Source organism: Canis lupus, chromosome 14, assembly GCF_048164855.1.
Source record: "Canis lupus baileyi chromosome 14, mCanLup2.hap1, whole genome shotgun sequence".
Classification (NCBI taxonomy): domain Eukaryota; kingdom Metazoa; phylum Chordata; class Mammalia; order Carnivora; family Canidae; genus Canis; species Canis lupus.
The window spans coordinates 20,507,918-20,519,963 of NC_132851.1; the positions used below are offsets into that span (position 1 = coordinate 20,507,918).

A 12,046-nucleotide genomic window follows, 5' to 3' on the forward strand; every position below is an offset into this window, starting at 1 on the left:
TGGGTCCCATTTCTATGAATCCTTGTAAGCACTTACAAGGTCTATCTCACTGAACTAAAGTACTTGGTGGAAAACAAATTAAACATTTGGGTCCCCACTCTCAGAAAAGTACTTCCACTTAGGATAATGATATATGTACAAATGATAACTCAACAACACAAGAGCTGAAGTTTTAAAAATTAACTAATGATCAAAATACCCAGCTGTGGTCTCTGCTAATTTGGTCAACTGTCCTCATCACTCACTTCTACTCAGCTCCTAGTTTTCCTTCATATCAACCTACCAAGTGCACCAAACTTGCTCTCTTTCAAGCCACATAAAAGGTCCAACAGAAGACACACTCAGCCAAACCCATGTTGTTCACATCTTTGTAACTATTCCATGAAGACTCTTCATGTCTGTTCTAAATTATTTCAATAATTTCTGGTCTTCATATATCTCTCTTCCTCATCCTACATATTTAACTCTGTGTAGCCCCTTGACAACAACGGTAGGATATTTATGTATTTGTCACATGTGTCTCACCAGATGGTTCATACTGATGTAAGTTTCTAGAAGACTGCCACCTTCTCAACATCTTTTCTCCTTTGTAAGCTCATTGAAGTACCCAACTAGAGTGTGTATGGTAGTTCAATTATTACCACAGATCGGCTCACAGAGCTTTTCTTAAGGAGGAAATCAGAGCAAGAGTGAGCATAAAAAGGTTTCTGCCAGGTATGTTTGAAAATGGATTAGCTTTTAATGATAAATCCTTTGGAATTGCTTAGAATTTCTGGACACGTTCTACACCAGATTCAAGAGCAAGAAATGGTCTCTTAAATATCGGAAAGTCTGGGATCCCTGGGTGGCGCAGCGGTTTAGTGCCTGCCTTTGGCCCAGGGCGCGATCCTGGAGACCCGGGATCGAATCCCACATCGGGCTCCCGGTGCATGGAGCCTGTTTCTCCCTCTGCCTGTGTCTCTGCCTCTCTCGCTCTCTCTGTGTGACTATCATAAATAAATAAAAATTAAAAAAAAAATATCGGAAAGTCTTTTATAGTTCAAAAGAAGGTAAACCTCTGATATATTTAAGGCAATATAAAGCATGCCCACAGTAACAGAAGTTTTAAGATTAACAACATTTTCTAAACTCCTCTAAAGATGTTGCTGCCAGTTAAGTCTTGTCAACCAAGACCAAATCAGTCCAGTTGTGGTAGGTCAATGTCCCAGGCACACTTTAGACCTACTCAAGTAATAAGAATAGAGGCTAGAATGTAAATTTTAAACATGAAAAGAGAGAGACCACACAGAGATGCACTGAGACACCTCAAAGAGACACCAAGAGGTGGGATCCAGAAATCAGAGCTGCATTGGCTCAGCACTAATTGTTTATCTAGCCTTAAAAAGTCTTTGCAAATGATGGGATTTCCAACTGAGATTTTTCTTTTTCTTTTCTTTTTTTTTTCTTTTTTGATGGCTAAGGACCTTATAGCACTCCAGTTGCCAAAGAGGTGGTTATGAAGATCAAAAACAGTCCCTGCTAATCCCCAAGTTACCTTGCGACGTGCCATCTGCGGTCCACCAATAGATGGATGTCCTCGATTCTCCTGTTGTTGGCATAGTGCAAGCGTTTGGGAAGGTGCTGTTTCATGTAAGGCTTAAAGTGCTGATCTGGCTTTTTACACTGAAATATAAATGGACATTGGACTTTATGTGGAATATTTTCTAGAAAAGTCCTAGATATTCTCTCTCTAGAAAGTCAAAGGAAGTTTTAAACCAAACACAAGGTTGGTTAGTGAGTAAATGGAATTTATTAACCCCTATCAGATAATATAAGCTGAAAACAAGTAAGTTCAAAAGGGATTTGATAACTTGGTAGATGACATGGAAGAGGGTAGTTAGGAATTTTTAAGATACGTTCCTGACTTGTGAGACAATCACTAAAAGCAACTCAAACTCTAAAGCCTTTTCCAACTACTTCAAGTCAAGGGGTGGGAGGTGGGGTGGGAAGGGAGGAGGACGCACACTCGGTCCTGTAATTACATCCTGCATGGGGGGATGATGGAACACGGTGATGGGCAGATCTGGTTCAGAGAGAGTAAGGATTTGTTTACTCATGAATGAGTACTTTTCAGTTCTAATGGAAAGATCAAATATTCTCAGTTTGTATCACTGCCAAGCCCATTAGGGAGCCTGCAGCTGTCCGCAGTTTTGAAGTTTTGAAAACTCTTAGAGAAACAAATATATGGGATTGCAGGGCAGTAAGGAAAATGTTCTTCCCGCCCCATAGGGTAGGTGAGCCTAGGAGGTGAGTGTGTGGAAGCTCCTCCAAGGGCAGAGGTTGGGTGACATGCAACACTTACCGTGAGATTAGCAATAATGGCTTTAGGGTCATCTGTTCAAAAAGGGAAGGAAAACAATTTCAAAAGCCATGACAATAACCCCTGAAAGAAATAATTTTTACAGCAAAAGACTCAGTTCTTTCTCTTTCTCCACCCCCCCCCCCCCACTTAGAAGAGCTATCACTGTAGGCTTTGTTTAAGATACATGCAAAATTGGGGCTCTTGGGTGGTTCAGTCAGCTAAGCGTCCAAGTCTTAGTTTTGGCTCAGGTGGTGGTCTCAGGGTGATGTGATGGAGCCCTGTGTTGGGCTCTGCACTCAGCGGGGAGTCTGCTTCAAATTCTCTTTCCCTTTCCCTCTGCTCCTTCCCACCCCTCACTTGTGCTCATTCTCTCTCTCCCTCTCTCTCTCTCTTTTTCTTTCTCTGTCTCAAATACATAAATAAGACTTTAATATATATATATATATACATATAAAAAATTAAGTGTGAGTATTTAATATTTTTTTATTTAATATTTTGATAAGTGAAGAATGTAGGTATTAAATGGGAATACTCCTATGGTAAATTTCCCTGCTAAATCTGGTTCTTCTCTTCTAAAAGAGGATTCCTCCTCCTGGGGTGCAAGGATAATGCTAGGTAAACATCTTCTTTAGGTTTCCCCCCCCCGAATGATCCCCCTGGATCTTGGCTTCAGTGTATTTGCAATTTGACATCAGGAACCAAACTGGGCACTTGGGGCTTTCAGTGTAACTTCCTATTTATCTACCGATCTTGGAAACAAGTTATCATCCACTTTAAGATGAATCTTCTACTCCATTGACTCATTTTTTTCTAAAGGGAGTTTTGTTTCTTCCGAAACACCACGGGTCTCATTCCAAAGAGCTGCTCCTCCCCAGCCACAGACACGCACATGTGTGTGCCTCCTTTATCTTCACTACAAGCAGACAGAAGATATTTTAGTCAGTACCCTGAACTAGCTAAAAGCAAAACTATGTAAATGATGGTTGTGTATAAACTGTGGATGGGATTGTATTATCTGAAGGCCCCTTTTGGGGGGGTGTGGAGAGAAACAGCAGATTGTAGGTTGGTTGGATTTTGTTTTGTTTTCAAAAAAATTGCTTTAGTATGTCATTATAGAACCAGCAGAAAAGGAAAGCAGAGTACAGAAGAGATAGCAGCTCTCATGAAGCAGTTCTCCCTGAGATTTAATCTTCATGCCGATGTCATTTCCTGCTGTATCCCTGGGGCCTTGTTCTTAGTAGGCGTTCAACAAGCATTTGTTAATAAATACAAATAAATATTTGTTCTTATTTGTTGAAAATGCATGACTAAGCTTGCCTTGCAGTATAAGTACACATGTTTCAAAGGGAGTTTTCAGAACCTGGGTTCTAAAGCCATGAAATCCAAAGCTAAAATGTGGACCCCATTCTACTTTAATTGTGGTTAAACTTTAGATGTGTATTTTTTAAAGATTTTATTTATTTATTTGAGAGAGAGAGCACAAGGCAGGGCAGAGGGAGGGTAGAGGGAAAAGTAGGCTCCCCACTGAGCAGTGAGCCCAATGTGGGACTCGATCCCAGCACCCTAAGATCATGACCTGAGCCTAAGGCAGATGCCTCACTGACTAAGCCATCCAAGGGCCCCATAATTGCATCTTTTAATAAAGCAAGGAAGTAATAACAGTAGCAACAATGGTTAACCCAAATTGTGTCCCTATCATGTACAGTCCCTCTGTGACAGCTTTGCAGGCACTCTCTGGTCCTTCACAGCTACTCTGGGAGGCAGGTGCTACTAGAATCTTCACTAAGCCAATGGACATTTAGAAGAGTGGGGCTTGCACACTGGGACTCTAACAATCCAGCTGAGCAAGCCATGTTTCATCGAAGTTCTACACTCTGTGCGTTCATAAACCACAGTCCTTAAAGGAACCAAACTGGGTGAGTTCACGTTCTTTGATAATGAAGAAAAATAAATAGCCTAGGGCAATCTTGTGCTCAGATAAATCCCAGAGAATTACTGGAAAATAACAAGTGCCCAATTCCATGCTTGGGACACCAACCCTTCAGTTTTGAAGTTCTCAGGCCTCTCATGCTGACGGCTTTCCCCTTTGCAAGAAGGAAAGAAGTCCCAGCACAGGCTGATGCTTAAGAACTGGCGAATCTGGGTTCACACCTCAGCCCAGCCACTTCCTAGCTCTCATACTCCTGGCCAGTAACTTCATCTCTCTCTGAGCCTTGGTTTCTACTGTCTGCAAAAGGGGATAGTAAAAGTTGTCACCCAGGGTTATTGGAAGGATTAAAGATGACTGTGTATGTATTTAGCTGAAAATAGTGATGTGACCAAGACGTCATCATTATAGCTAAGGTTTATACAACTTTGACTACGAGCTAAAAGTTAATCTAAGTGATATGTAGATAATCTCTAGTTAATCTTTCCAACAATCCTTGCCTTATAAATGAGGAAACCAAGGCACAGAACATTTAAGTAGCTTGCCCAAGGTCATAGAGTGGCAGGGCTGGGATTTGAACCCAGACATCCTGCCACCATTGTCTGTGCTGCTAACCTCCCACTCTACTGACCTTCACTAAGCAGAATCACATATATGCAAGGGTTTTAAAGTATGAAATTTTTAATCATTGGTACTTATTATTTCATTGGCTCCAAGAAAGTTTTCCTTTTCCCCTAAAACAGCCTCCCCATTATATTTATTGATGCCTGAAGGACCTTTTGAAATAGACAAAACCTTTCTTGCATAAGCCCTAAAATGCAGGTACTAAATCAACAGGTACCATAGTGACTGGTGTCCCATCTCTGGCCAGGGCCTGCCTGTCTCAAGTGAGCAGAGGAGAGGGGAGGGTGCGGAGGATGGAAAGGGCATGGAAGAGAAGCCGCAGAAACACAGATGATTTGTTTATTTTACAACGTTGCCTGGAGCTGACCTTGGAATGGTTCCCATTTGTGTTGACTCAGGAACGCAGTTTGGGGAAAAACTTAATTTTCCAAAGCTTTACACTTGTGTCAATGGTTTCTTATTCCCAAGGCTAAAACCTCTAAGGGATTTTTTTCCCCCAAAAACGCAGTATGTCTCCAATAAACGGTGGACTTCTCAGAAGCTAGGTGGGCACCACCTAAAACATCTTAGTCCATAAATAAAGGTTCTTGGGATGCCTCGGTGGCTCAGTGGTTGGGCATCTGCCTTCAGCTCAGGGCAAGGTCCCAGGGTCCTGGGATCAAGTCCCACATTGGGCTCCCCTTGGGGAGTTTGCTTCTCCCTCTGCCTGTGTCCCTGACTCTCTCTCTCTGTGTCTCTCATGAATAAATAAATAAAATCTTTTTTAAAAATCAAAAAAATAAAGGTTCTTGTCAGTAGCATATCATGCCCTGAATGTGTACAACATTAGTGATAAGATTGTTCCTGTTTATATCTAATCTTCCAGAACGGCCACCACTTCCCAAGGGTGTAACAGTTCTCCTGGGTTCTGTCAATCACTCTCATAAAAGTGAAGAGTCCCCTTCCGCTGGACTCCTAGGGACGTTCAGGGTCTGAGTGTGCTTCTGCCCACCCTGCCCTGGACTCCCCAGCTTCAGCTAAAGAGTAAGCATGAACCTCTTGTAGAAATGTTCCTCTCCTGTAAACAAAAGCTCATGGTTATATGCATGTCTCAAACTAAGTGTACTTTCCACATAAAGAAAACACGCAAATATTTACATAATGCAACCATGTGCCCCACTCTAAATGACGTACAGAGATTTATTTTCACAATAACTCGATGTTGTGGCTGTTATCATCCCATTTTTCAGATGAAAAAAATTGAGGCTTAGAGTTTACGTGACTTATTCAAGGTCACTCAGCTAAGAAGTAGCAAAATTTGGCTTTTTACCCAAATACTCCAGCTTCAGAGAATAAGCCTTTTCTACTCTACTATATTACCATGTGACAACTTGGTATTTTAAGAATCAACTTACATTTAGCATTATTGCTAAATTTGGACCGAATTCTTCCTAGAGTGCCAGGCACTAATGTAATGTCATCCACATTGGTCAGGTAATTGCTCAAGAACTCTGTTCTGTCACATGTGACATCCTCCATTCCTATGGGGAGAAAAAGAAGTGTTTTCAGGCAATTATAAACTTAAATTCCTAGCAGAAACACTAAAAATAACATCCAGGCATCTCCTTAATTCGTTTGTAACAACTTAACGCAAGGATCCCTCTCTTTTGATATGTCTTAACTTGACTTTAAATTTTGTAATGCTTCTTTATATCACTCTTCACCAGATTTTGATTTAGTCACATCATCTTGTAGTGCTAGAAGATTAAAAATGCATCATCTCAACAATCACTCAGCAAGAACAGCTAGACAAAAGAAGTATGATCATTTTTTAAGCTATTTACATAGTCATCATCAAAAGGTCTATTCTAAAAAAAAAAAAAAAAAGTCCTAGATTGCTTCAAACTCTTCCCAGCTGGGGGTGGTATAAATAACTGGAATATATAGTTCTGTGTCTCTTTTATAAAATGTCATTTTCCAATTCTCTCTCTCTAATATATCTCTTGACTTGAGCACATAATCACCAGTCCTCACTCTGTCTCCACTGGTGGCCTTGGATGTTACTGACAAAACAATACTGGCAACAAGAGATGAGAAAAAAAATGTCAGCCCCACTGACCACCCAAACTGAAAAACAAAATATTGCTGAAAACAAGTTGTAAACAATGTAATCAGTCAAAACTGAAGGCTAGCGACTAGAACACAAGAAGGGTCTAGGTAGGGAATTTTTTTAACCAGCAAGTATTCCTCCCCCATGTAAGGTTTGTTTCCTGCCCCCACCAGAAAAAAAAAAAAAAGTCTTGGTCAATGTTTAAAATAAATAAGTAAAGAACAACCCAAACTGAAATCTCAGAACAATAAATTATGGTGGCTGGTCATTTTGGAATTTCTGAGACGACATGGAACTGTGAACCTTTCATAAACTGCCTTGCACAATCCCATATATAGATATTCTCCAAGATGGAGGAAATAAGGGATTCTGTAAAGGATGTCCTAAGGTTTTAGAACAAAGAAATATAACCCAGAGTGTTACAAACTTTATAAAATCCAAATCATTCCCTTCTGGGATTCCTAGATCAAGACACCCCACCTCTTATTCAATAGAAATTGAAATGAAGGAAGACAAGAACATATCCCAACATAGCACGAAGGGTATATAATTTGTCTTTTACCATTTAAACTGTCAGAAAGAAAAACTAAAACAATGAACAGCTACTACGCTTTAGCACACTGTTACCTCAGGAAGAGGAAGTCTCCAAATACATATTAGTGGAAGACTGGAAGGATCTTCAATTTGTTACATGTCTAAGAAGTCATTTCTGCCACCCCAGAGGTGAACCATCTCTCTTGCTCTCAAAGACCATATGTGAAATTCTTCTCAAGCATCATCACCTCTCATCCCCAGACTAGCTCTGTGTAGATGGTGTTAGTGTTCTCATTCTACATTTGAAGAGGTTGCGTCTCATTGCTCTTACGTGGCATAGTGCAATCTGAACTCCATTGAAATCCATTTTTACCCCAAATCCCAGACTCTGAAGCACTAGGGCATACTACTTTTTAAGAAAGGGATGCTATGGTTTCCCCAAACCAAAGCAATCTACTCATTTCAGAGGCCTGCACCTGGTAAGACAAGGTTTTCATCTATCTTTATAAGACCTTTATAATGCTCCAGCATATGACTCATTGGGACCCATCCACTTCTTAGACATCAGGCTCCAGCCTGTGACCCAATACTCCTGACACCTCCAGGCAACTTAAATTGAATCAGCCGTGTCACATGCTCCAGATTCTCTGCCTTATCTGTAGCTCTCCACCAAGTCAAACTCACAGGGCATGATTTTGCAGAGTCACATTTAGCCCCTAACAAAGAGTAAGTCCCACAAAAAAAAAAAAAATTTTAATTTCTCCTAGATTTTCTAGAACATTCTGGAAAGAAAACTAGAGGCCCAAAGCAGACCTTAGACTAGGGAGACTTGCCTGCCCTTCTTAACAGAACTACCAAAGAGTCTCCCAATTTTTTTCTCCCAAACTCTCTCTTTGAAGGGAGCAGTCCCACATTCCAGGGTAACTCTTTCAATTTGATAGTTCTGGAATACAGGAGGCACTCTCTAGATTACAGGATGCACAGCTAGGAAATAAGAATGCTTTCTTAGGACTCCCTTCAAGGTCTATAATATCTTATGTTTATGATGTTCAAAAAAGTAGTCATGAATTTTTTCTACCTTATATAGTGATTTAGGAAAGCTCTGCTTCTTCCTCTCTCTAACAGTTTCTGTAACTGAAGCAGGGTCCTCTGCTTTGGGTCTTAAATTCTCTCAGTGAATACAAGGTTATCATTTTACTTATACACCTCTTCTTTGATAAGAATCCTATGTCTCTTCCTCTTATCATACTTAGATTTATTTTTTTTTTAGCCAACATAAATTCTGTAGGCTCCTTTTGGGGATGAGGTAGTAGGACCTAATATGTCACATTCATAAAGGAAGAGATTAATACCACAAGCAAATTGTCTGCCACACTTTAGTAAGACACAGAACTTTGCAGAAAGATTTTCTTTCCTGCAAAGAAAAGGAAGACACAGGAAGTCCCTGGTTTTGATCAGAATGATCCAGAGTCATCTCAGGTCATCTCATACTTAGGAGTCATGGCCTGATTTCTTTTCCTACCCTGAAGAAAGAGGGAAGGAGGTGAAGAATACAATCTGGGATTCTGAGGGCAAGGGCTCCTCCCCTCAACACCATCAGAAACATGATCTATGTAGCTGTCCTATTAGCAAAGAGAAAACAAAGCTTTACCATGGTCTCCAACAAAGATGACATTGACACAGCGATGCAGCTTCAGTTGCTTCAGTCCATCCATTAATTGCCCCACTGTTTTGTCAATTTCCCTCAGAGGATTTGTCATCTGGAAAAAGGAACAAATTAGTCCCTGCAAGCTGATTTTTTTCCTTTCAGTTTCTCATAGGTCTTCTACCCCTAGAACATTCTGGAAAGAAAACTTCAGGCCCAGAGGCAGAGCTTTGTCTAGGGAGATTTGCCTGCCACTCTTAATGGAAGTCTGTTCTGAGCACTTTAATTTGTATTATTTCAGAAATATAAAAGCCTCTCCTCATCCAATTCCTTTCATAATTCTCTGATATAAAAATATCAGAAACATTAAGGGCAATTTTTTTCTTTCTTTCTTTTTTAGAGATAAAATGACCTTTCTAAAATGTAACAATGCTATTCAAATTTCAAATCCAAGAACTTCGAGAGTGAGCAGAAAGTCAGATGGATAGTTTAAGCCTCTTGTTCGCTAGGTGAAATCACATCAGGTTTTGAACCATGGCGAGAAGATGGAGGCTAAGTGAATCAAGAGAAGTTCTGACGTAAAATGATACCCTTCCACTGGATGCTAAATGAGAACATCATTAATACAATGGAATCCATCTAATGTTTCAAAGAACTTAACTGTCAATGTCTGAGAACAATAGATTCTTGATAGAAGAACCTCTTCAAAGAAACAAGCTACTGCTTCTCAGTTTAGTCCCCTTCAAGCTGATTTTGAGTTAAAAAAAAAAAAAAAAGAATCTGCAAGAGTCCTACCTTCACAAGAAGTGAAACACTGAACTTGTTCTAGATTTCTTATTCAGCCTAAGCAAACACAAAAGCTCAGTTCTCTGAAGAACATTTCCAAAGCCTAAGAAACATACTCCATCTCTCACGTTCTTGCTTCCAGTGGAATCCTCTAACAACATGAATGCTCCCACACACTAGAGGCTTCCTCTCTCACTGTCATCTCTATGCAACGGAAAGTTTTCCAAGAAATGTCTCATCAGGCAAACACTTGACAGTACCACGGATTAATTTTACGACTTCGCTGCAACCACACACATACGTCCAAGATGACTGGTGAGAACAAAAGGATCTGCATATCATTTTTTTATTTCAGACATATAATATTATCTTCCAAAGGCATCTTCTCAGATGACTCAAAACCTTTTCTCATATCATGTCCTCAGTAAAATCAGGTGTAAACTTGTTTTTCTCCATGACAGGAGTTAGTATTTCAAACTCTGTCCCAAGGAGTAAGTCACAAGTGGAAGTCTCAGAATGATATGTGCAAGCATCACCTGAAGGGCTAACACATTGGGATTAGCAGTGGGATTAAATGGTATTTGCTTCTGAGTAAAGCATGCTCTCCTCTGAGATGTATTCTTTGACAAAAACAAAAACAAAAACAGAAACAAAAACAAATTAACAATATACATCAATCCTTAGCAATGACTTATTTTCGTCAGACCACTCAGGTGAAATCCAGGACCTCCTTCTCGGTGATTAGTTCACTCATAAGCAAGATAATGTCCCAAAGGTATCTGAAGGTTTCAAGAGAAGTGACAAGCTACAACCTGTTCTGAATGTAACAAAAAGAGAAGACACCACTCATGTCACTATGAGAAAATACGCACAACTCCAACTACCCATTGTTTCCTCTTTCTGTCTCAGCTATTCCTTTGTCTATAACCTAAAACCTTTCCTGAACTCTGAAGGTACAGACCACTAATCTAAGCCAATTTTCAATTGAATTCTACTTTATATTATCTTTGAGGAATCTCCTCGCTGCTTTGCTGGATTGTTCTCAAGAACCAAGGTGACAAACCATTGTAACAGATTCCATGAATAAGGGCAAGCAAATCCACCAGCCTTCCTAACATTCACTCAAGCCTGAATATTAAAACTAGTTTTAGGGCAACTAACTCTAAAGAAAGTGGAAGGTTCATTTTTCCTGTCTTGCTGAAAGTTCAGGTGGTCTTCACATTAATGTCAACCTCTGAAGTACCAGATCCTTCTGGACTCAAAGCCAAGGATGACACAACCAGAGTTTTTCTGAAACTAATTCAGCTGATTTCAAACCAAGGCACTGGAGGAAACCTTCAACTGAGACCTGCCCGCCACAAAGCTTTGGAACAATAGATAAACTTACTTTGTCCTGACGAGTTTCCGCAGCATAATGATCCATCCTATGTAATTTTCTTCTTCTTTTCTTTGGAGGAGCAACTGGTCTTTCCTGTCTCCTCTTAGGGGTAACCTTCCTCTTAGGTCTCTTAGCCGGAGTAAGAGGTGAGCCATAACTACTCTCCTGTACTGGCGGATAGAGATGTCTGGACTCAGAAGTCGTCTGGCCCTCTGGGTCAGATCATAAAGCTCACACTTTGCCAGTGGGGCTCAGCAGAGCCTTAGTTAGAAAAACTAAGGCTCCTTACACGAGAAAAAGTTGGTATAAGGAATGATTCAGGGAACTCTATAGAGAGAAGCCTCCTAAATCCATCTTGATGCTGCCGTCACAGCTTCTTCACTGAGAGCAAGAATAGAGTTTAAGAGAATCTAGTCATGTGGTTTTCTCTTGGGCTGAGGAGCCTACTCGTGGTCACATCTGAAGGTGACATGCAGTTCTGCATTCCATAACTCCTGCATTAGGGAGAGACTGGTCTTTAGTTATGAAAAGCTCTCCATTTTTAAAGTACTAGAAGAAAACCAAATAGGACACTAGCCATTTGGTCATTTCAAAGTGACAATGGGATTCATGTAGGTGGCTCCAATTCAGAATCTGACAGATATTTGTTCACACCACCACTATATATATGTCATAGCAAGTGTCACCCTCATTGGTGAGGATTGGGGAAAAAGATGTAAACC

The 12,046-nt window shown here is 40.4% G+C and overlaps 1 protein-coding gene across 10 annotated transcripts in view; it reads right to left on the reverse strand.

Moving 5' to 3' along the window:
- Positions 1–12,046, reverse strand: part of ENPP2 (ectonucleotide pyrophosphatase/phosphodiesterase 2) — a 111,499-nt gene that overhangs the window by 28,768 nt on the left and 70,685 nt on the right. For all 10 annotated transcript variants that reach the window (XM_072774331.1, XM_072774330.1, XM_072774325.1 and 7 more), the window contains 4 exons: positions 9,167–9,275; positions 6,287–6,412; positions 2,342–2,373; positions 1,535–1,662 (listed from right to left, as the gene is read on the reverse strand). In XM_072774331.1, coding sequence (XP_072630432.1) covers positions 1,535–1,662; positions 2,342–2,373; positions 6,287–6,412; positions 9,167–9,275 — 395 coding nt within the window. The remainder of the gene's footprint in view (positions 1–1,534; positions 1,663–2,341; positions 2,374–6,286; positions 6,413–9,166; positions 9,276–12,046) is intronic.